This window comes from Truncatella angustata (assembly GCF_020726525.1).
Source record: "Truncatella angustata strain MPI-SDFR-AT-0073 chromosome Unknown BKA67scaffold_5, whole genome shotgun sequence".
NCBI classification, from domain to species: domain Eukaryota; kingdom Fungi; phylum Ascomycota; class Sordariomycetes; order Amphisphaeriales; family Sporocadaceae; genus Truncatella; species Truncatella angustata.
The window spans coordinates 960,296-983,770 of record NW_025763385.1 but is presented as its reverse complement, the minus strand read 5'-3'; the positions used below and the strand labels follow the sequence as shown (position 1 = coordinate 983,770).

General features: G+C 48.7%; 8 protein-coding genes across 8 annotated transcripts; 4 read left to right on the top strand and 4 right to left on the bottom strand.

The window, feature by feature from the left end:
• Positions 1–529: 529 nt before the first annotated feature.
• Positions 530–3,407, top strand: BKA67DRAFT_677958 (uncharacterized protein). The gene is made up of 4 exons (XM_046108841.1): positions 530–802; positions 1,039–2,307; positions 2,354–2,430; positions 2,486–3,407. Exons 1-4 carry the CDS (start codon positions 578–580, stop codon positions 3,384–3,386), a joined length of 2,472 nt encoding a protein of 823 aa, XP_045957066.1. The 5' UTR covers positions 530–577; the 3' UTR covers positions 3,387–3,407.
• A 2,000-nt stretch (positions 3,408–5,407) lies between these two features.
• BKA67DRAFT_536508 (uncharacterized protein) lies at positions 5,408–6,465 on the top strand (the record flags this gene model as incomplete). Its single annotated transcript, XM_046100166.1, has 2 exons — positions 5,408–5,422; positions 5,473–6,465. The coding sequence occupies 2 exons, from the start codon at positions 5,408–5,410 to the stop codon at positions 6,463–6,465; spliced, it is 1,008 nt and encodes a 335-aa protein (XP_045957065.1).
• A 1,509-nt stretch (positions 6,466–7,974) lies between these two features.
• On the top strand, positions 7,975–8,508 carry BKA67DRAFT_536507 (uncharacterized protein; the record flags this gene model as incomplete). The annotated part of the gene is made up of 1 exon (XM_046100165.1): positions 7,975–8,508. The coding sequence occupies one exon, from the start codon at positions 7,975–7,977 to the stop codon at positions 8,506–8,508; it is 534 nt and encodes a 177-aa protein (XP_045957064.1).
• A 150-nt stretch (positions 8,509–8,658) lies between these two features.
• On the bottom strand, positions 8,659–10,691 carry BKA67DRAFT_646811 (uncharacterized protein; the record flags this gene model as incomplete). Its single annotated transcript, XM_046105922.1, has 2 exons — positions 10,492–10,691; positions 8,659–10,350 (listed from the first exon to the last, which is right to left on the bottom strand). Exons 1-2 carry the CDS (start codon positions 10,549–10,551, stop codon positions 8,659–8,661), a joined length of 1,752 nt encoding a protein of 583 aa, XP_045957063.1. The 5' UTR covers positions 10,552–10,691.
• Positions 10,692–11,480: 789 nt separating this feature from the next.
• BKA67DRAFT_659458 (uncharacterized protein) lies at positions 11,481–11,819 on the bottom strand (the record flags this gene model as incomplete). The annotated part of the gene is made up of 2 exons (XM_046107442.1): positions 11,481–11,594; positions 11,655–11,819. The coding sequence occupies 2 exons, from the start codon at positions 11,817–11,819 to the stop codon at positions 11,481–11,483; spliced, it is 279 nt and encodes a 92-aa protein (XP_045957062.1).
• A 918-nt stretch (positions 11,820–12,737) lies between these two features.
• Positions 12,738–14,073, bottom strand: BKA67DRAFT_301292 (protein-tyrosine phosphatase-like protein). The gene has a single exon (XM_046096075.1). The coding sequence runs from the start codon at positions 13,869–13,871 to the stop codon at positions 13,002–13,004; it is 870 nt and encodes a 289-aa protein (XP_045957061.1). The 5' UTR covers positions 13,872–14,073; the 3' UTR covers positions 12,738–13,001.
• Positions 14,074–14,949: 876 nt separating this feature from the next.
• Positions 14,950–16,771, top strand: BKA67DRAFT_519578 (amidohydrolase; the record flags this gene model as incomplete). Its single annotated transcript, XM_046098109.1, has 2 exons — positions 14,950–15,432; positions 15,488–16,771. 2 exons carry the CDS (start codon positions 14,950–14,952, stop codon positions 16,769–16,771), a joined length of 1,767 nt encoding a protein of 588 aa, XP_045957060.1.
• Positions 16,772–17,877: 1,106 nt separating this feature from the next.
• On the bottom strand, positions 17,878–21,569 carry BKA67DRAFT_593013 (SNF2 family N-terminal domain-containing protein; the record flags this gene model as incomplete). The annotated part of the gene is made up of 4 exons (XM_046104892.1): positions 17,878–18,000; positions 18,055–21,018; positions 21,210–21,377; positions 21,483–21,569. 4 exons carry the CDS (start codon positions 21,567–21,569, stop codon positions 17,878–17,880), a joined length of 3,342 nt encoding a protein of 1,113 aa, XP_045957059.1.
• Between the last annotated feature and the right edge of the window lie 1,906 nt (positions 21,570–23,475).

Genomic DNA, 23,475 nt, shown 5'->3' with positions numbered 1-23,475 from the left:
ATTAGTGTTTAGATATCCTTTGCGATATCGTCGCTGATTAGCTTCGACTAGGCAGGCACGTGAGGTATATTCCGAAGCGTCGGCCCTAAACTACTTGTATATATGCGGGAGGTGTGCTTATGTTGCATTAGCCTCAGAGCCAGTCCCAGTCTACATAGTGCCAGGCGCTGAAATAATGAAAGCATGGGTGCAAACAATTTCAAATTCGCCATGCCTTTCGATTATGGATGATGGCGAATTCATGAACTGGATGACATTAGTTTTGACTGTCTTGGGAAGATGGATCTAAGAGTTGTATGTTCATTGCTGATAGTGATTTGTATTGCGCCAAAAGCTTTGAGTGACACTGCAGGACTCTGCGTTGGGATATTTCTCTTATTGGCTGTACACACACCGCAAGGCTCTACGTTGGCAGACATGAGTGCCTTGTGTGACGAAGTTCTTGTGGCTATGCCGGTCAAGATATCAATAGAACCAGGCTGGCAAAGTGCTTGGGCATTTCCCCCCTCAATCTCCTTCAACTGAGCCAGACCTCTTCACCGAATTACCTTGGTACAGAACTATTGATTTCGTGAAAATGGAGGCACTTGTGGCCGTTGGGGTCGCTTCGAACTTGGTCCAGTTCGTAGACTTCGCGGTAAAGCTTATCAGGACCTCAAACGAGCTCCGGCATAACGCAGCCTCGGCGGAAAACAGAGAGCACGTTTTGCTCACGATCCATCTGCAAAAAATCGCAACAGATATCAACAATACTTCACAGGCCATCGAGCAACATAACTTATCAGAGTCGCCTGATGACGAGGTAGGTAGTTCAATAATAGGAAACAATTCACATAGTTTGATATACATGGTCTTCCCCAACCTAACTTTTATTGTCCCAATTTACGACACTTCCTTGAAGTTATGGAGTGATGATGCGTTTGAAATGGTCATTAAAAGGCCGCTCTCCTGCCTAGTTCAAACTCCGATGGGCTCCTGTGAAGGCATTGGAACATTGTCATCTCATGAATTCATACAAGGATCTAACAAAATTACTAGGCTCTAAGGCCAGTGATCAAAGGCTGCTGCCTACTTGCTCAACAACTGCTCCAGCGCCTCGAGGGATGTGGCATTCGGCCAGGCCAGACTAACACATTCACGGCTCGTGCAAGAAGTACCCTGAAATGTATGTGGAACAAGCGAGAGGTCCAAGATATATCAGACAGGCTGGAACGATTTCGAACGGAAATAAGCCTCCACCTGATTTGTCAAATAGAGCAACGCCAAATGTTATATCAGACCCTCCTTCCTAAGAAAGAGGATCTTGCAGCACTACAAGATACGGTTAATGAACTACAATCACAGATTCGGAGCATACAGTCCCAATTTGATACCAGGTCGGGCCAACTCCAGTCCATGCCAAACTTTAGCATTCTGCTGGGATCCGAACAACCACAATCACTTTCGGAAACTGCTAGGGCGGTCACTGTAGTTGCAAGCAAACAAGACGAGATCCTTGAGCAACTAGGCTATTTGAAGCAGGATTTGGCAACCACTCAGAATCAAAATGATGCAATGTTTGACTCCCTCGCGAGTTTCAAGACTTCAAATGAAGAGCTTTACAATCAATCAACCCAGGCGGCGGCGTCTTTTGCGGAATTTGGCCCAGCATTTCAAACCGCTCTTCGTACCGGACTCTTGGAATGTCAGCAAGCAATTCTTGCAGGTGTCGAAAAATCGGTTAAAGACGCTTTGAAGACAGAATTCACTGATCTGCAAGCAATACTGTCACCTACTGTTCAGAACCCATATGTTTGTATGGCGAATGACTGCGCAATGCGTGATCCTAGATCAGAAACATCAGATCTTGATTGTGTCACAAGGAAAGATTCGTGGCCAAGTGAAGTAAATCATAGAGCATACTTCAGCATACACGAAAAAAAAAATATAAGAAGACAGGATAGCGTGGTTCTTCACTCGTACTTCAGGATAAAGACATCCAAAATAGGGACTATGTTGATCATGATTTGGTATAAAGTCAAGTTCGATCATCTTGGTTCATCAAAAAGCGTCTTCGAACTGGCGGTGAACCTCGTCCCGAATTTGTCATGGTTCAGTACAGGCTGCTCTGCAACTTTTCGAAAGGAGGTGGATAACAAGGGAGTTTTGCAGCTTAACCATCATTTACACACCTATCGTGTCATTCAGGTCGAACACGATGCCATCAGGGCTGTGGAACGAGGGGATCTGGAAATAGTTCGAATGATGCTTGATGAGAGGACAGTGCTTCCAACAGATCGCGATTCTGGCGGGAGCACCCTACTTCATGTCAGTAATTAATCGCCCCCAAAGCTTCGTGTGCTCACTCATGCAGTACGCCGTTGCTCATGGCCGTTTAGACATTCTCAAAGCACTTGTCGCCCGTGGGGCCGATGTTAATGCTCAGGACGGGTGCGTTTTATGAGTTTATCCTTGTCCGAACGTCATTACTAACTCCGCACGTCAGGATCGGCCGATCTCCTCTTGTGTGGGCGCTTTTGCCGACCATTTTGCTCTTGAACGACGAAGGTTTCGCAATCCTTTATTACTTGCAATCACTCTCCTCCACAGATATGAGTTGTCTTTGGGAAGATCACCTACGAGGTACTATGATCACGGACCTGGTGATCTTTCCTGTTTCTCAAACGGTAGATATTCAGCATAAGCTGAAGGATTGGGACGTGGCATGCAAATCCGTGGAGGTGGAACTAAATGATCATACCTGCAGCTTCAATGAATCCTTGGTGTGCCATTTCAGCTTCTGGACGCCAAACTCCCCAGAAGTCTCGGATATACGACACAGGCTAAACATAAACATAGGAGGCCTCGCATCCATCCAACAAAATGCACGGGCTACAATACCTCGTGTATTTGAAAGCATAGTTTCACAGGGGCTTGCAAGCGCCACTAATAATCCCAGTATTAATGTACCTGTATCATTTACTGCAGCGATAATGGTATTCCATCTATGCACAGCCAGGACTCACTCGTTGATAGGCGACTTACCTTCGCCCAACGTCACTTTCAGATATCGCGGCTATTTTGTCGTTGGTAAATTGGCATTCTCCCTCAATTTTCTAGAGCATGTCATTCATCTCGGCATTAGCTACCGGCCAGACTGTATCTTCGACACCTATCAGGGCAGTACAATTTACGACATATTCTGGTATACCGACTGGGAGGATGTTTGGGAGGGGATTCTTGAAGATCATGGAATCGACCCAAGTTGGGCTTGTGAAGAAAACGAAAGAAGAAAGCGTGTAGTACTCGGCCAAACATCAGCCCATGATGTGGCAAGCCCAACTCAAAGTGCTGCGGATATCGTGCAAGTCAAGCGACGACAGACATATCATGTAGCCGAGCATTGAACGAAGAGGTTGAACGCAAACAATTTCAGTGTTATTGCAATTTGTATTTTAGGATGTGTAAAGGCATTTTACCTTTTGTAGCGGGCCTCCTTTCTTACAAGATGTGGCTTAACGTATCCTATTTAAAGACATGCTTTATAACTAATCTAGTTCATTCAGATCTAATAAGCTGACCTTTGCATCATCTGTTACTTATAATCTACAAAAATTATCTATTCAGTAGAACAGCCTCCGTATATTATTTAACAATTTCTGCAATAATTATGTTTTGCTTATTTTCTTTAATTTGTGGCGAATCTGGTTCCAGCAGTGTCTCAACAACCCGCAAAACCAGATTCGACCACATGGCGCTTCGAAACCACGCAGGAAGATACTTAGCTGACAGTCTCAATATCATACAACTGCTCGACTTGTTACTGCTCTGTTTCTTCCTTCATAATGGCAGACGCAAAATGTTCAGCTCAAAAGGCTGCATCCACGCCTGAGCAGTATTTATAAACGAACTACCCTTGCAAATTCATTGTGCCGTAATTGATGCCCCTACGTGCAATATCTTTGTAAATCCCCTTCGATAGCTTGACCATGGCTGAGTCCACCTTGAGTCTTTCCTGGCGAAATGATCTGATGGCAGATGTGGTCCCAATAACCATGTAGCTAAGGGCTCCTTGAGCTTCGACTGGATGAACAGAGTTCCCTCCACCTTGCAATATCGGGACCCGCTCGTTACAATCCTCACACGGAGGCGACTGTCGCGCCTGGAAGAATCTGTCCATAAGCCGTTAAGACTAGTGATCCATATTATAAAAGAAAAGACGGAAGATGATTTATTAGATTGACTTTGTAATCAACTTGAATTAAATTTAGCGTCCGATGAGTCAGGAAGAGGACTTACGCTCAAGTACTTGCTTAAATCCAAATGGAGAAGTGCTTTTATATATACGAATTTTTGAGACGGAGGTTATCGTCGATCATCACCTTTTGGTCAAGTCAAGCATCTGATAATCTAGGCAATACTACATACGCATTCTACCGGCAAGGTATGATCGACTGAAATTGTATCGCAGAACGACTCCGAAATTAAAACGATTGTAGGAGACAAATGAAAAGAGCCGTAGTCTAAGCAAGTTATCACATACGCGCTTACGCCTCATAGAGAGGTACAAACCATGTGCGGGACCATTAAGCGTGGGAATCTGTATTATACTTAGCAAACGAAGCAAACCAGAAGAGAAAGAAAGCATAGAAATAATTACAATAAACAAGACAATATGCCTCGTAAGATTTAAAATCGTGAAGCGAATGCTACAACAAAAACTTCTGTATACAACGTCTCGAAATAACACTTCGTACTCTTAGCCAGTGCAACCTTCGAAATTAACTATAGCTTATTTATACGTCCACTATACTGTAATGGAATTGCACTATTTTGCGAAAGAAAAGAAAATGAACATGCGCATAAAGCATTTGTGATCGAAATGCGTGTTCATAATGAGAAAATAGGTTTGAATAAATTATGCCGCCTTATCATGTCTTATAATGCTTGAAGATTTGCGCTCAGAGAAATCGGTCATAGCCGTAAACTTATATTAATTCAATCCACCTGTCTTTGCGAAAGTGTCTGCGGAAGATGCTTGATTATTTGGCATTACGCGAGATGCGTACAGTCATGCTGAGCGTATGGCAGCTGTGTGGCGGGTTGTGGGGTTGGGTTAGTCAGTGGCACTGTCTAGCGGTCGAGTCGAGTCGTCATTCTGATTCTCAGCACTGCCTTTGCTTATCACAATTGATACTTTTGATTATTCAAGCTCTGAAGCGGTATTCAAGCCTTTTTTGAACTGATAATGCACTGAACTTCGCGATCACGACCGTCTGTCCTGTCGTGATAGGATTTTCGTCCGATGGCATTTTTCAACATGAAGTGCTCTTGCATAATCAGGCTGTGGAAGACAGACTGTGAAGGGATTTCTTGGTGATAAGAGCGACAATTGAATCAGGTTGATGAATCTGGTGCTTTTCGCAACATGGCACCTCCTTCAGTACGTATTTTACATTGCTCACTGCGATCAATACTAACACCCTTTAAAAGACGCCTGCGCCTCACAGATTTCTCGTTCCTGGAACTCAACGCAATGATTCTCCGAAACCACTTCCAAGCGGGTCAAAGCAATTTCGCGCAACTCCGCGTTTCTCACTTCACTCTACCCCGCGTGAGCCCGTGGATACCCTGTCTTCGTCTACTCCAGCGCGTCCGTCCACGTTTGTACGTTTACGACAAACAGAGAGCATCAGTGATGTCATCGACAGCTCCCCGCCGGACATACAGCCTTCGAGAACCTTTAGTGACTCGATTGAGGCGGATTCAATTCCTACATCCTCGGTAGTCACTGCCACTAATTATGAATCCTTTGAGGATATCGATCGGGACGGTCCGACCCCAAAGCGGCGGCGGCGGCTGTCGGTCTTTTCTGAGAATGATGTTGACTCTGATTTATCACTTGCGGACGAATTGAACGTAATTGAGGACACACAATCTGTTGATGAGCGATCCGATGATGCGCACGAACTGGGTTCCGACTTGAGCTCAGATGCGTTAGATCTGCAAGGACGAATCGCCCAACAACCAACCTTCCATAGCGCACCACGATTTGTTCCAGTTGAGCGGCCGGAAGCATCCACTCGAGACCCCTTGCCAGATGCTTTCTCGCCACGACGGAGGGGCACCAGGGACGTGCCGGGAGGTCTCGCAGCCGAGGTTCGAGATTGGCTGATGGATATAGAAGCCAATGTCGGACCTAAACGAGACGAAGATTTCATCGCAAAAATCTCCGTTGAGGAAGTTCGACGTGGCTCTGGAATGTTCCTAATCAGGGGCCGAAATGTGACGGAGACTTCAACTTATCAAACGCGAGCGCCCTCCAGCGTGAAAGTGATGCTCGCAGGAGAAGGTCGTTTAGTTGGATTAGCAAGAAGGAACGAAGTCATAGTTGGCTCTGTTGTAGCGATTGCTAAGCCATTCTGGGAAGTGGATTTGGGTACCGAAGGACGATGGGCGGTGGCTTGTGACTGGGTTTTGCTGTAAATTCCTAGTCGTCACTAAATAGAGGTTTCCATCCACGCGCACTATCAGCACCAACAACACTGATTACTCACGGCCGGCATCGTTACGGGCAAGGCTGCAGCAATGATTGAGTACGCATTTCCTCACCTTTTGGAGATACCCAACCCCCATGCATGGGAATAACTGACCTGTCCAAATGCTGGGCGGATCGAAATATCGTTCATGCAGATTTTTCCACCGCCAGCAAGGCCAAAGAAATCACGAAACCGTAGCTCATGACTGCAAGTCGGCTATCGATGTGCGTGTTGGATTGCGGGGATCCATATTGCCACTGCAGCAAGCCATGACTTTCCGACAAAGGCGTTCAGCTGCAAAAATCCGGCGAAGAAGCGACTCCAGCAGCACAGCTTACGTTCATGATGCACGCGGAAGATGGAACCGGCTCTACCATTTTAGTCAATGCAATCGCGTGTGCTCTTTGAAAGGTTAGTGCCAGGAATGCGATGGGATGACTAGATCTGGAGATATGTATCAATTACAAGGTGCTGGCTATTGCACGAGAAGCTCGACTATTGAGTTGTAGCTATTATGATCACTGTGCATCGTAAAAGTCACAGCGATTAAGAAAAATTAAAGCTGCCCTGAAGCATATATCAACAGCTGGTATCAGCGAGCAACTACGGCCGGTCAAGATCTCAAGTCTTCAATCGTTGAACGAAAGAACTGCACATCAGAGGCTCGTCGAATGACGGAGGCCTCAAGAACTTTAGACGCAATGTATAATTGTTACTATGATCCGCATATGGAAATTCGTCTGAAGGATTTTAACTGATTATTAACCCATTTGAACGACAAAGCTGGTTTAGTCAAAGGCCCGGAGACAATCTAGGGCATTTAGGGCTCCTTTTATTGCCATTAAATATTGTGCCGCCCAATTGAGTGTTATCTCAGGGTGCGTTCCATCTCTTATGATCGCATTTCTGCCCAGGCTCGTTCTGCCTCGGTTCCTGGGCGCTCGTTTGTCGCGCATGTCTAGGTGTGACACTGCTCTTGCCTGACTGGTACCTAACGACAGTGGCTCTAGTCTATCCCCTTCTATGGCATTCTCATAAGATATACCCACCAAACATCATCTGAATGATACTCGTATTCAACACTCGTATCAGCGAAGCTGGGGACAAAAGCATAATCAGGAGGCGCAGAAATTGCTGTCGCTCTCTTTCAGAGCCCATGTATCATTGTTACAATGGTATTGACAGGGTTTTGAGCAAATGCGTTGTGTCGTGGAACTCAAAGCACCGATATCGCTTTTGACAAAGCGCTTCTCAGGCAACAAAGCCTATGTCCTGGCTATATAATCAAGGATCATGACAGCAACTGTCGTATTTCTCATCATCACAGCACAAATAATTTCGATAGAGCGTTTCATATTATTCTATATATATTTTGCGCAAGTCAAGATCTTCCCGTCTACTTGTCCCGGTCAACCAGCTTTCTTCGGACGCAGACGCTTCTTTCCCATCAGCCGATATGGAAATGGACCTACGGGCCAAGCTCGCAAACCTGGAGAGCGAGTGTATGTCGTATATGAAGCTGCACACGCTCAGGCGACAAGACATCTGCCTCGCTCTCTCCAAGGCCGACGAAGCCCACGATCTGGCTGAGATCCATGACCTTGGCGCCAATCTAGTCACGAGATATGAGAGACTGGGCGACTTCTGCGTCGAGCGTCTCAAGCGCGACTTTGGCCGGGATGCCAAGCATGAAAGAAATGCCTACGCGGAGAGCGCGGACAAAAGCTGGTCTCTAGATGCGGCCAGCGAAGCGGGTTCTGTTGACATCGACAGCACGGCCAGCCAAGTTGGTGGTATCGGCGCCAACAGTATGGCCATCGAGAGCACTCTCAAGAACAAAGATGGGGAGAAGAAAGACTTGACTGTCAGTTTCGAAGAACCTAGGGTACGTATGCAGAATGGGGATGAGAAGGTGGTAGGCTTGAGGAGAAGTCCCGATCTGAGGACTAAGACAGGCCAGAGCTTTGAAGATTGGCAAAATCTCATGTAAACTGGTCACACAAGATAAGTCCTGAAGATACAAGTCCCAGAATATATTTTTATGATGCTCTTGTCTAAATGTCTGCTGCAACGTTGTACAGATGTCTGTGCTGCAAGCTTTACCAACACGATTATTATATTCATATGTTAAATTGTTGCTTCACAGTTCCATTATCTCTGGTGATGTCCAGTTCTTACTCAGCTTCGTGGCGACTTGCTTCCAGATGTCATGGGGCTGAACGTCAACACCGCCTTTGTCGCCGAGTGCCCACTCAATAACGGCTTCAGGCTTTGTTAGAAGTTCTTTCTGGCAGTCTCTGAACCATACCCACTGCGCTTCGAGGTTGTCATATCCATGTAACCATGACTGGAACCAGTCATTCCATTCAACCGCGTCATGATCAGGGTCGTTCTCCTTTTGCCTGAACCATCTGTCCCAATTTCGAAGGACCTGCTTGTGTCTCTGGTTCATCATATATAACGTGTTTGAATCCGCCTCGATGTAAGTGACCTGTCTTCTTGACCCATCCGAAGCTTCTGTGTTTTTGTACGGCAATCCGGCCAGGATCTCGGTCCGAATTTCGAAGTGGTACTTCTTTAAGGCGTACCAGTCTCCAGGGCTTATCCTGTTTTGATCGACGTCGACCGAGTCCCAGAGCAGACTCCAACCCAAAGTAATATGCCTATGCAATAGCCACAGCTCGGCCACAAGGACTTGGCAATACCAAGACAATAAAACCTTGGCGAGTGCGTCTCGACTGTGCGAGGTTGAATAACATGAATTACATTGTAATGAATCAATGAAATCCTTGTTGACCGGTGTCTCATCCCAATTCTTGAAATAATTACTACCCCAGCGATGACGATGCGCTGGCCACCACTTCGGCCAGAGATTACCGCAGCGGAAATTAGCCATCTCTTTCCAAATTTCGCACCCAGGACACCGGATTCTGTAAGTGGTAAAGAAACGATCTCGTGAGTCTTGCCTATAAATTTGGAAGGTAGGAGCTTCATTTACGAGTGGAGTGTAGGATGCCAAATTTGTGAACAAGCTCGGGAAGTATCTATGAGCGAAACTTGCGAATGGAAGGTGACGGCTCCTGACAATGGGTACGCTTTCCGTCCCAATGCGAGCCCCTGTGAGATATGATACATTGCCCGGGTTTTGTGTCGCAGGAATAATGTGCGACCTGAGGTCACCCAGTTGGTATCGACATTCGTTGCATCGTCGCAAGCGACGTTTATAACCACAGATTTGCCCCTCTACCGACTTGGCTGCATTATCCAGTAGACGTGTTTCTTTGAGTGCCGTTAGCAACTCGAAGGCTGACAACGACATGTCTTTGAACCCCTCCACCCCAGCATCTTGGTAATCGGTCAGGCGGCTCCAAGCGGCTTGCGAATATCTGCTTTGGCCCCAGTTGAGAGTCACCGCGATAGCATACTGGCGTTTAAGCCTTTTTATTTCCGCTTGAGAAAATGCTCCTCTGCTCTTCTGGACAGCTTTAGAGGCTACGTGACCAGTTGGTTCCCATGATGTACACGGAAGGGCAGCTTGAGTGCCCGGCAATGGCTTCCTGTAGCCTAGACGCAGCAAAGAGTGGTTGTCAAAATGTAAATGATTGAGTAACCGGAGGCAATGGGTGCACGTCCATCTCATCTCTTTAATTTTTTTCATTGTCCCACGCCGGATTCTGGGCGTTATCTCGGGCGTTGAAATGGAGCGTAGGACCGCCAAAGTTTTCGAGACATTCGATCGCCAAAAGGCGCTCGATGAAATGTTGACGTGTTGGATTGATGATATTTCGGAACGTTTTGTTTGTTTGACTGAAATTGACCAGAGCGATGGGGTCTAGTAAACGAAATATAGTAGACTGTAACTCGCCAGGCAAGCTTTCAAAGTTGGTGATCATAGTGGGTGTCTATGACACTTCGACGGTGGGAGGGATGTGGTAAGAATTATGGCCGCTCAACATACTCAGCTACGACATACCAAGTTATCTTTTGTCATAGAAGAGTGTTGCTGATGGTTACATTGTTTTATGTCGAACATAATGTATTTTCAGATTGTGTTGACAAGAACAGTCACACCGGTTGTGGCGATGCATTCATCGCAGCCTGCCCCATTTGTGGTGCAGTGGGGCGTTCGCCGAATCTTGATAGAGTATAGCGCGCGATCCTTCGGACAGGTTGATATAGCGTGCACGACGTTGGCAGAGCTTGGAAACCAAGCAGAAGAGATTCTATATCCGCTCTTGCCAAGTTGTTCTATTGGACGAAGCCTAAGATTTTATTCAGAGTTGAACGCTTTTCCCGGGACTGGGACTGACTTTTTGAGATCCGTTATGCTTCAGCCAACATGGAACAGCATTCCAACACGGTTTATTAAGGCTTCAATACACGCCCCCAATGCATCCTCCATGCAGCGCTGTGTCCAAGTTTAATCCGGCAAGGCTTGTCGGCTTCCTCTGATGCAGGTTACCCAACAAGCACACTTGATCTAATGTAGCTATCAATCCCCACGGGTATCAAAGACCACTGAATAGTTCGAAGGTTCAACAAAGTCCAACACCAGCGTCGATGTAAATACCAAGGCTTACCCGGTTCCTTCGGTACGAGGTCTGCAGCATTGGGACCATAATAATGGATTCTGTTTTCCCTACGAAGCAGCCTGACAGCTGTACAGGTGGTGCAGTTCACCAATACGGCGCTTTGTGTGACAACCATTTGCGAACCACCAATGCCTTACTGGAGCGGGATTAGAAGCATGTCTCATAGGTTTTGGGGAGCGTCACTTGAAGGATCACGCATTTAGCATCGTGCAGTTGATGGTGTTAAACGTAATACATAATATTAACAATTCAAGTAGCGCTCTGCTAGTATCGTATAATCGTACAAGGCGTTACAACTTCCAGGGTATCATCGCTTCAAGATATTATACAAGGTCCTCCCCTTCATTAACTGGTACACGTCTCTCTGGATTTACCAGTAGCGACCAGTGCGACCAGTGCGGCGACTGGTGCGAGTGGTGGTGTGATGAGCGCTGCGATGGCTACCACGGCCATCTGTCCCATGCATTCTTCTAGTCCCCGCAGCCTATTAGAGTTTTAGTTAGATGCGTCTGTCAACGCTATAGAGTATTGGAGTATGACAAACCTTCTGGCCTGGTCGATGCGTTAATGAGCCCTTCAGCTTGAGCATGGCACCGGAGATCTTGTCGCCGAGCGAGGGCTTGCGCTGTTGGTGATGAACCACATGCTTGCGGCCGAAAATTCCACGGCGAGTGGTGGTGGTGGTGGTGGTGTGGTGTGAGCGATGCATTTTGAAAGTTGATTTGAATTTAGACTTGAGTCTTTTGGTATGTTATAGTTGTTTATGGTAGCAGGAGTTTATGTATTGCTTTGTGATTGTAGTTGTTGATGATGATGGAGAATTAGTGTTTCCTCGGGGATGATAATGACACTCTTATATACACAAATCGAGAGATCTGAAGCATCTTGGAATCGCTCTAATTCCAAGGTAGAGATCCAATGATGCAACACCGGATAGCGGCAACCAAGATAGCCATGACATCAAAGTTATCCGGCTGCAGGGTGTAAGACCTTGCAGATCAGCTTCTTTTCAGGGTCTCCTGACTTTTCACTGTTATTGGTTTACGAGGCTCGAAATGCGCGTACGACACGAACTGCGTAGAGCTCTTTAGAGCCGAAAGTTGGCATTCCAACATTCCAGGTTGAGCTTGAATAGGGCATAGCGTCAGGGTCCAAGTTTCTTATGACGGCAACGCGGGGTCTAGCGAGTGGGGCGCCATGTCTCCAGGGCTGCCAGGCAGCCAGGGTCTAGGACTTCCAACGTTGGGTGGCTGCTGTGATGTCATTCTGCAAACATAAGCCACGTTGACACACACAAATCTCGGCTTCAAGGTTGTGTCTTATCTTTTGATGTTCACTTGGCAACAACCCGTACCCTGACCTAGCAGGATAGTCTGGTTGGTGGAAACATTGAAAAAGAGTCCCAGATCCTTACTCTGGAACTGTTTCATCATTTAGACTGAGGTCTAGACTAAACTTCTGGTCAAAAATCCTGCCTTCGGCCTGGTCAACCGTATGTAATCACAGCTTATCTTGCCTGTTTTACCCGAGCTTTAACACGAAGATCAGTACGTCAGTTCATCACGCCTTGAGAACATCAACGATCGGAAAGACCTGCCGACCAGCCGATAATTTAACGGCATCATTTTGGAAATCTGAGCAATCAACACCAACTGCTCAAAGAGCAGTCCTTCATGCGAGAATAGCGCAAAAAGCATAGTGCATAGACCAAGGACATTGGTGTTTGCAACCCTGCGCTTTCCAGGGGTCATCGACCTCATGGCGAAGAGGTATTGGAGTCAACAAGCAGTGTAGTGAATGAGTACGGATCTCAACTGGAAAGCTATTCGGCCATACCGGTACACGTATTGCATTACCACACATAGGGTCTCGCTATGGCTCTCTTGAAAAACTACGTTTCAGTCAGGTTATTCCTGATCTTCGCCAGATCTTTCTGCGAAAAACCCAATACATTGGTGACGAATTGGTCAAAGCCGCCGTAATCTCTCTGGACACCTTGGACGAACGCGTTCCAGCTTTCCTCCCGCAACTGACAAAGATTGTAAAATCCTGGTTCCTCTGTACTTTGGGCATTGGCACCGGCCATGGCAAACTTGAGGAGCAGCTGACGCACTGGCTCTGTGCCGATGCGTGAAAGCATATAGTCGAGTGATATAGCATCTGCTGATGCACCCGCCAAGGCCATCAAAAGGCCTGAGATAACACCTGTTCGATCGCGACCTGCTGTACAATGAAACATGAAAGGTTCCTGTGGTCTGTCCCGTACATGTCCCAAGATGGCCTTCCAAGCAGCTTGGTATATGTCAATGACCTCGAGATACATTTCCTCGTAACCAACCTCTCCCAGGCCAGAAATGAACTTCGTTAAGTCCACCTTCGACTCCGGCTGCGCGCTTTGTATCCATGTATTTTCAATGCCGGGGATTTCGGGATCTGGAGCATGCGTGCGTTCTTCTGGCGATCGCAGGTCAAAAATTCGCTTGACACCAAGTCCTTCGATCGCTTTCATGCCTTGGTCGGTGACGTGAGCTAAGCTTCCCGATCGGAAGACAAATTGCGCTCGGATTGGACTGCCTGGAATGAGACCCAAATCCCTTGTGTTGAAAGTGCCGTCGACCCATGTGAAAGGTGGGCTGCTTAACACAGGCATGTAATCATTGACCGACAACTCCTGTATCACATCGGTCTGTGCAAGTTTGCGAAGACTTGCGGCTTGGTCCATTGTTGACAGCAGCTGGTGCGGTAACGTCTTTATGGTCATGTAAAGATGGGAATGTATCTGGGAGGATACCGATAAATTGATTTCACTATTGGAGAGCTTTTCTTCCGAAGTACTCCACCTCAAGTGCGCAGGCTGACATTGACAGTTTGGATATGTACACTTAACGACCTCGACGACGATACCTCACTGTGTTATGCCGATGTCGAAACTGGAGGCAGTCTTTTCCTAAGCCCAACTCAGGACAAATGCGGTAACCAAGACCTACGGCGCAGGGCGGTCTGGTGGTTCCGAGCAGCTTGAGCTGACCTTGCCCCGCAGTGTGCCGACTTTCTATTTCGCACCAGTTGCTAGAATTATAACCTTGGCCTCTCTCAATTTTCGAAGCCTCATCACAGTTCGACAAACCAATCATTTCATTGTATACGGGTCAGGCGTCGTACGCGATGCAAAAGTGGCAGCTTTCAACTGGGGTCAGAGCTGCGGAGGATTTCATCAAAGGTCTTGATCATTTTGGCATCGGAGGGTTGGAAATCCAGCTAGCTTTCATGTTCGGAATATGTACACTTACACTGGTAATGCACAAGGCACAGATTATCTACAACCACCAATGCACGGTTGTAGCTAAGTAAGCTGTTCAGCTCCTACCATTGCCACAGCGATGCACTTGCACCGACTGCGCCTAAAAATTCAAGGTAAATCACTGCTTTAGGTGGACAAATGCGTCACGAGGGCTCGCGGCGACGACCGTATTCAATCATCCCATTAAACTTCTCGGGATTTAGTTATTTGGGAAAGGTCCACGGGTGCCGATAGCGCTATGCAGTCCTATCTTAAAACCCCTGTTGTTGCGTTCGGGACGTAGCTTGAAAAGCGGGTCTCGGTTGGTATGTGTCGATATTGAACATTCCGTCACGGACAGTTGGCATTCAAATTCAGTCCTAAAACTTTCCATTGAGCGATTGGTGGTGTAGTGAAGCATCGCCTGCTCTCAAAAGGGTTCCGAGCTACACAGGTGTGCGAGACTGGAACTTTTCACACGTTTTACTGTGAATTGGACTGGTCCACACCGCCACTCCCTCAGCCATTTACTAACTTAGCTTCTGTCAATAACAGCGGCATGGAGTGGTTCCGCCCCCGTGCTGGAGCTGAGAACGGCAGCCTTTGGTTCATCACTTCTGCAGCAGTGGTAGGACTGGCTGGGGTGTTCAAACTTCGTGGGGGACTTGCCGATTATCTTTTCAGCGAGACCTACTGCTACCAATCTGTCAGAACCCACTCGTCCTCTGGGCCACACGCGAACTGCTTCTCAGTATCGCCGTCGGGCGTCTTTAAGAAAGTGTATAACGAGCCAGACTTCAAAGAGTGGGCCAGGAAAAACCATGAAGGTCATGTCATTCCAGGACTATGGGATGGTCATGGCCATCTGCTCCAGTATGGAGAGTTCTTGAACTCCGTGGACCTTTTTGGATCAGGATCGTTTGAGGATATCAGTGTACGTATCGACACGTATCTCAGCACCAATACGGATGCCGGTAGTAGAGAAGAATGGGTTCGTGGCGTCGGCTGGGACCAAATGGCTTTGGGTCGGATGCCGACTGCTGTAAGTGGTACCAGCAATACCACCTAGGCCAGCTTGCTCAACTAACAACGGACAGAGCGATCTTGAATCCAATGAACGGTTCAAGGGAATGTACATTATGCTTGACAGGGTCGATGTGCACTGCATCTGGGTCTCGCAAGCTGTACTTGACCTGTTGCCGGAAGATCTTCCCGACGTGCCAGGCGGCGAGATTGTCCGTGACCCCGGCATGGGTGTTTTCTGCGACAATGCCATGGAGACGGTCATGTCCATCTGGCCGAAGCCGAACGACAAAAAGAAGCAGAGATTCCTCCAAAGCGCAATGTCTAAGTTGAACGAGGTCGGACTTGTCGGCATGGCCGATGCCGGAGTCTCGCCTGGAAACGCTGCACTATTCAAGGAGCTCGCTGGCACCGAAGACTGGACACTCCGAGTATATGGAATGCTTGAGTGCGACGAGCGAAATACTTTCTGCCCCGAACATGCCCAAAAGCACGTAAGAGAGGATGGATTCCTGAGCCTACAGAGTGTAAAGCTGTTTGCTGATGGCGCACTCGGTAGTTGGGGAAGCGCCCTGATAGACCCATACTCCGACCGGCCTGATACGTCTGGGTCGCTGCTGGTCAATGGCACCGAATTGACAAGAGTGGCGAAAATATGGGCAGAAGCAGGCTTTCAAGTCAATATCCACGCTATTGGTGATCTGGCCAACAGATATGCGGTAGATGCCATGTCTGCCGCGTTAGAATCAGTCTGTCCAGGTGAGAGCCTAGCTGCATGCCAATCGCGCAGGCGATTCCGCATCGAGCACTCTCAGATCATCCACCCGGACGACCAAGCTCGAATACATGCCATCGGTATCATTCCCTCGATTCAACCTACACATGCGACGTCAGACATGGCGTACGCAGAGAGGCGTCTTGGAAAGGAGCGAACGAGCAAAGAAGCATACCGAATGCGATCTTTCCTTGACATCCCTCCTATCCTCGGTAGTGATTTCCCCGTCGAACCTCCGGACCCCTTTCAGGGTATCTACGCCGCTGTCACCAGAAGAAGCCCGCACACCGGCCGCGGTACTGACGACCAGCCGGATGGATGGCATGCGGAGGAAGCCTTGAGCCTTGATCAGGCCCTGCGCGGGTTCAGCGTGGCGCCTGCGTACGGTGCCTTCCTGAAGGGAAAGGCAGGCGTTATCCAGGAGGGAGCCTTCGCCGACTGGGTCGTCATCGACCAGCCGCTTGAAGAGACAAATATCGAACATCTGAGGACTTTCCGTGTGCGCGAGACGTGGATTGCCGGAAAGAGAGTTTATAAACGAGACGACAACCATGCTCAAAGGAACGAGGACTCCGAGCTTTAACTGTGCTAGGAAGACGACTAGAGTAACACTTGCTATAAACCTCTATAGATATATATATATATAAATACACATGGCCTGGATCTGACTGAGGAAGCAAGCGAGGAGAGATCATAGCCATAGTTCATGAACGAACTTTACTGCAAGGCCCATTTAAGATGTGGATGGGGGAGGTATCGGCCCAAAGGAAAAGCCTGATCCCAGTCTTACAATGTGTCCTTGGGTTCATCAAAGATAATAATAGCAATACTGAGTGTGAATCTACGAGTTCACCTCGAAAGCCAAGCGGTGTGTCACCATTTGACCTACCCACAGGGCAGGACAATCAATGATGAATCCAGACAATCTTTGATGCACGTAAGCAAGGACTTCACTGTATAAATACTGCCCCGGTCCCCTGTTACATACACTTTGGCCATTATGTGGTGACACTTCCCAGCAACAGCCTCTGTGAATGGGCCTGCACTCCCAGCAACCACAAATTAATATTCCCTTCTTCGCAACCGGACCCCACTGCTTGCGATGATAAACACACACACCCTGCCGCCCTATTCCCACCTACATCCTCTGTTCCCTGTTCGCGGCTGCACCTGCATTTTGTGTAATTACTGAACACTATGAGCACATCCGTCTGTCTTTTCACCCTACATAACAACCCTTTTGCGTCACAACACTTCATCAAGAGCAAGAGCCTTCGGTGTAAATCATCGATTCCGTTCGTCGAACACATCTACCTCATACACAAATCCCGTTGCTGAAGTCTCATCAGATCCAGCTCGGAATACACTGAGCCAGGTCTATAAACCGTACATCAAGTAATGCCTCGCGACGACTGAGCCTGGACGTGGGGTCCTGTCGCACGGTTCAAAACTCCAAAACAGGCAGCTACTGACAGCCGAGAACTCCTTACGCATGAACGCCAGTTTTTTTTTCTTCCATCTCTAAAACCGCCCAAAACACCCTCGGCAACTGTGGGCTGAGTCGTGGTGACTGCGAGATGAACGCGTATTGTTGAGCAGGATATCTGCAGCCTTCGCGATGGAAAACTGGGCATTCTTTTGATGACCATGCCTTCCCAAACCATATTCTACAGAACTGTTCCTAGGCATTTATTTCTTCTTGCCCTTGCCCTTGTTCTTGGCGGCAGAAGCTGAGGTGGCTGAAGCGACGCTTGAGGCGCGGGAGGAGGGTGAGTTGGCCTTGCTACTCTTAACGTTTTCCAGGGCCTTGTTCTGTTCGACAGGTTAGCCTCACCAGCTGTTACATCCTGATGGCAATGTACATACCTTGGCAGCCTTGGTCTTTTTCGAAGCCCGGCTAGAAAGAACACTGTCCTCCTCTTCCTCTTCCTCCTCTGGTTCGCGCTTACTCTTACCATTCGCGCCATTCTTCATGGGGTGGACGTCCTCGAACTCCTTCACAATGGTGGTAAGGAGCGTGGTGCAGCGACGAGACAGTTCAACGGGCGTACGAGATAGGAAAAACCAGTCGAATCGGAAGAGGGGGCTGTCGTGGATTTCGTCGCGCATGTTTTCATACAGGTCATCAGAATCAAGTCCGAACTTGTCCAGAAGGACAAGCAAGAAACGATCCTCCTCCTCGTTATAGACCTTCTTGTTGGTGGTGCTGACCGAGTAGTTGATCTTCATCTGCTGAAGAGGCACACGATACTGTTGCATCTTCTTGCGTAGCATCTTACGTTGGTGCTCTGTCTTGTTTCGACGCTCCTCGCCGGCCTCGATAACGGCAAGAGACTTCTGATGCTCTGAAATCTCTTCGTAGCGCTGCCAGAAGACCTTGGCATAGGCCCTGATCTCGGCAGGGGTCTTACTATCGACCTCATGCGCGATCTTGTCCCAGTTGTTCTTACCATATTTGGCAGAGCCGTTGATGAACTGCTGGTAGTCGCGGCGGTTCCATTCGTCAAAGCCCTGAAGGGAAAGCTTGGCTTTCTCTTCCTGCTCCTCCTCGGTCAGGGGGGTAGCATCGTCAATCTCTTTCTGCTCTGCCTCACGCTGCCGCTCTCGTTCCTCAAGGTTGTCATCGTCACCATCGGCCACAGGCACCTTGTAACCAATCTCCTTGCGGTAATAAGCCGTTTCCCGATCCTGAAGCTCGCGAAGTCTCGGCGGGTAGAATTGGTAGTCATTGACAGGGACCTGCCTTGGTGCTCGCGGCGCCTTGGGCTTCTTGTCTTCTTTGCCACTGTTGCCGTAAATCGCTTGTCGATAGAATTTGTCGACGCTGTAGGACTGTTCCTTGCGCTCACGCTTGGCGGGGTTGATCCAGGACATGACTTCACCACCCTTCTTCTTGCCGCCGAAAGTCTCGCCATTCCATTCGTACGCAGACTCTGAAGTGAATTTCTGCAGGTCGTCCAGTCCGAGCTTTTCGTACTTTGAATTGAGCTCCTTGGTGCGGTTTTCGCCCTTTGCGAGGATAGCTTCGATATCATCGTCGTCAAGGCCTGAACCCTTCGCGGCCAGTCCCGTACCACCCTTGGTCTGGAAAACATTTTGTGCTCCATGCTGGATCATGCTTAGAAGTTCGTCCTTTGCGGCGGGTCCCTTAGCGCCCGGATGAGCACGACCTTGTTGAATGACCAGCTGATCGAGACGCAGCTTCTGTGCAGCTCGCTCGAGGACCTTCTCTTCAATGGCGTTTTCGGTAACAAATCGATACACGACAACCTGTTTTGTCTGACCGATACGGTGGGCTCTGTCCATAGCTTGCAGATCTGCTTGGGGATTCCAGTCACTGTCATAAAGGATAACGATGTCAGCACTGGTCAGGTTGATACCTAAACCGCCAGCTCTGGTTGTTAGCAAGAAGATGAACTTTTCAGAGCCAGGCTTGTTGTACTCGTCTATGGCAGCAATACGATCTTCATGGGCGGTGCCACCATCGATACGGCAGTATTTGTATTCTCTGAAGACACAGTAGTCCTCCAGAATGTCCAACAGACGACTCATTTGGGAAAAAATCAGCACACGGCTGCCTTGCACCTTCAGTCTGCCGAGGAGCTTGTCCATGAGTGCCATCTTGCCCGAATTGAAAACCAGATGCTCGTCGGTGGTGTAAGGTGGGCCAGGCTCAGCACCCTCGAAAAGGTAAGGGTGGTTGCAGCACTTGCGAAGCTGCATGACGATGTTCAGAAGTCGAGTCTTGGACTCGCGCTTGCCACCAGCACCGTTAACTGCGTCGATATCCTTCTCGAGAATCTTTTGGTACCACTTGACCTGCATATCAGCCATGCCGATATAGAGGTTGACCTCCTTCTTGGGCAACAAGCTCTTCTCCACGTCGGCCTTGACACGACGCAACAGGAAAGGTCGAAGAACGCGGTGGAGTTGCTGGACGACGGTGTCCTGGTCCTGGTCTTGGCCGGAGAACCATTGGTCAAAAGCCTCGGCGTCACCGAAGACATCGGGAAGCAAGAAGTTGAGCAGAGCCCAGAGCTCGTGTAGGTTGTTCTGAAGCGGGGTTCCGGTAATGAGCAATCGGTTTCGGGAGTTGAACATTCGGATGACTTGGGACAAGGAGGATTCTTCGTTCTTGATACGATGCGCCTCGTCGATGATGATGTACTCCCAGGCGAACTTCTTCAAGTGCGATTTCTCGCGCAGGATCATCTCGTAACTTGTAATGCACACATCAAAGTCCTGTTCAAGCAGGCGGTCGTTGATCAGAATGGCACGTTCGTCCTTTGCACCCTGAAGCACGAGCACGTTGACTTCAGGGGTCCACCTTCCGAATTCTCGCTTCCAGTTGTCGAGCGTAGACTTGGGAACGGCGACCAGATGAGGGCCCTTGATGTCCATAATATGACGCAGGTAGCCCAGGAACGAGATGGTCTGGAGCGTCTTTCCCAGACCCATCTCATCGGCGAGAATACCCGAGATACCGTTCTCATGCAGAGAGATCATCCAGTTGAGACCGGCGACTTGGTAGTCTCTCATAAGACCTTGGATAAAAGGGGGCGACTCGCGGAATACAGTTTCGGCAGACCCGCCGTGTCGTTCATCCTTGATGAGGTCGGCGTCTTCCTCGGCCTCTGTGCGGCGGACACGGCCTGTAGTTGCGCCACCTTGGCGGCTGCCCTTCTTCTTTGTCCTCTCGTTCTCCTCGTTCTGACGGTCGATCTCGGACATGATCTCACGAATGCGTGGATTCGGGTTTGTATCGATGAAGTGTCTGAAGAGGTCTGTGAGACCCAGTAAGTATCGGAATCTTCGTATGCTGTCATCTTCCTAGTAATCAGTTGGGTCAGCAAGGACGTCTGAACGCTATATGTAGTGTGCTGCGTTGTTTGGTTGTTGTTGTTGTGGCGTGGTGATGCTTTCGAACAATAGACAGGCCACAGGGCGAACCCGCGGCCTGGATATGATTTGTCTGGACCCCGGCATGGACACACAATGGGTGTAAGGAAGTGGTAACCCACCTTGGATTCACCCAAGGCATCGTGCTTCTTGCCAAATATGCTCCGACGTAGTTGGTTCGCTTCTGATCTCTTCTTCCGGCCGTCCACGGCATCTCCGGCGACGCTGCTGGCTGTGGTGTTCGGGTTCGTTGTGTCGTCATCGCTGTAATCAGGTGTCTCGTCGACCTGCTGCTCAAGCTGTTAGCATGCTTGCTGTTCCGGAAACAAGCTTTGGAAGTGGTTGGTAATTTCTACAACTGGTGATCACGAGGGAAGAGTGAGACAAAGACCTACCATATGGTCGTCTAGCGGGATGGGTTCGGGAGCATCTGACATGGATGTATCGGCGTCAACGGCGCTGGGCCGCGATCGAGGGGCCATGATGTGCTAGGTGCGGTATGATGTGACGCGTGGTGGGTGAGAGGTATCGTAGCCGTCGAGAGAAAAGTGACCCTTGTCGGCGGCCTGCTTTACTACTTTACGCGACTCGAGACGCGACTGGGTGTAAAGTGGTTGCAGGGCGCCCTGTAAATGCCCGTGACGATGCTTGGTCAATTGTCCAATGCCTTGGGAGGTTGCTAGGCACAGGTCTCGACAAGATGGCGGTATTGCTGGCGCGGTGTGACGCGTTCAGTCGCAGCCAAGTAGTTTAATAGAGAAGAAAAGTGAAGTAAGTGCGAGTGGGTAAATCCGCTGACGATAAAGCTGCAAGCTGCACAAAGTCCCCAACTCAACTTAATATTAAGCTAGACGCGATGCCCATACGCGAGTCTTTAATTGGCTAATCGGCCCGGACTAAAATTGTGCCTTGGGTTTTCCTATTGCCCCATGCGTGTGTCCCCATGCGTCTTATAGACAGACCTGATGGCCGGTCACTAAATAACGCCTGTGTAAGATGTACTCGTAAGTTGTACCGCGGCCTCCACTGGTTCGTCATTCTTTTGTTGGTTGCTGCCGAGCCATCTAAATGTTGTTGTAGATGGGTCCCAATGCCTTTGTCTGTAGTTTGAATTGCATATACTCGTGAGTATGATCATATATACTTGTGGCAGTGGCATTCTCTTCTCGAGACTGATCTCGGGACTGGGTCTCTCTTCTAGGTGACAGGGTGTGATTCTCACCTTGGAGAGAAGACTTAAAAGCCTGTAGGCACTTTCAATCTGCCACGGTCTTATACGGTCCTAGCACTAGTCTAACTAGCTCAAATTCATGTATGGAACGGATGAACATGATACACCCTCAAAGACTGTTCCGTACCAGGGGCAGTGCGGATTTGCTCACGACATGAATAATTGTATGCTAACCCATTTAGTGGGATTTCTTCTTCCTGAACCATTGACAAGATGTGATTGCTGCTCCCAGCGTCTTTAGGATAGATGTACTTTAGTCTTCTTCTTCTTCTTCTTCTTCTTCTTCTTCTTCTTCTGCTGAGTGGAAAAGCGACTTGTGTTCACCGGTACACTATTACGCCACAATCGCCGAGTCTCAGCATTCAACTGAGCTCTCCTGCCAAATAGTTTGAAGCAAACGTACTGTCCTATATTGAGATGAAAGTTGCGAACTGTGCTCTAAGACGTCTCTTAGAATCTTGATAACTCGCACTGGCATGGTGAACGGCTCCCTCGAGCGTTAGCTGGAACCCCCCTTGCAGCTACAAGCTAAGGTTAGTCTAGTCTAGCTTCTGGCGTACATTTCCAATCGAAATCTTAATTATACTTTAGATGAGGGTCCCGAGCTTGAGGAAAAGTGCAACTGATCAGAGTAGCAGGTACACATTCTAGCCATCTAGCCTGGCTCCCAAGGTCAATCCTCAGTCATGTGTAAAAACAAAGCGAGAGACGCAAGTCATATTCAAGGTACGGTAGTTGTCCGTCCAGTGTGGAGCACAGGCCATCATCCATCCCACTTGTTTGGGGTTTGGGATTTGGGCAGTGACGTTCAAGGGAACGAAATTGAACACTTGCAGCGACTAGGCCGGATATCGTTTTAGCGGCAGATCTGTCACATGGCTTTCTGTTTGCCCACCGAGCCACTTTGTCGGGGCCTGCAAATGGGCATCGGGAGCATGTCGACTTCTTTCTCTACTTTTTTCTGGCTAGAGTAGCGCCAACAGCTGGCTTGAAAGGCCGAGGGGCAATTTGCCGGACTGCAGACTGACGAGTGAGTCGCCTGAGCGGATAGTCTGGTTGGGGGGCGCTACTAATCTGCACTACGGCTACAGTACGACTACAGTACGAACTACAGCACGAACTACAGTACGACTACTCCCCGTACGGCGTGCAACGTT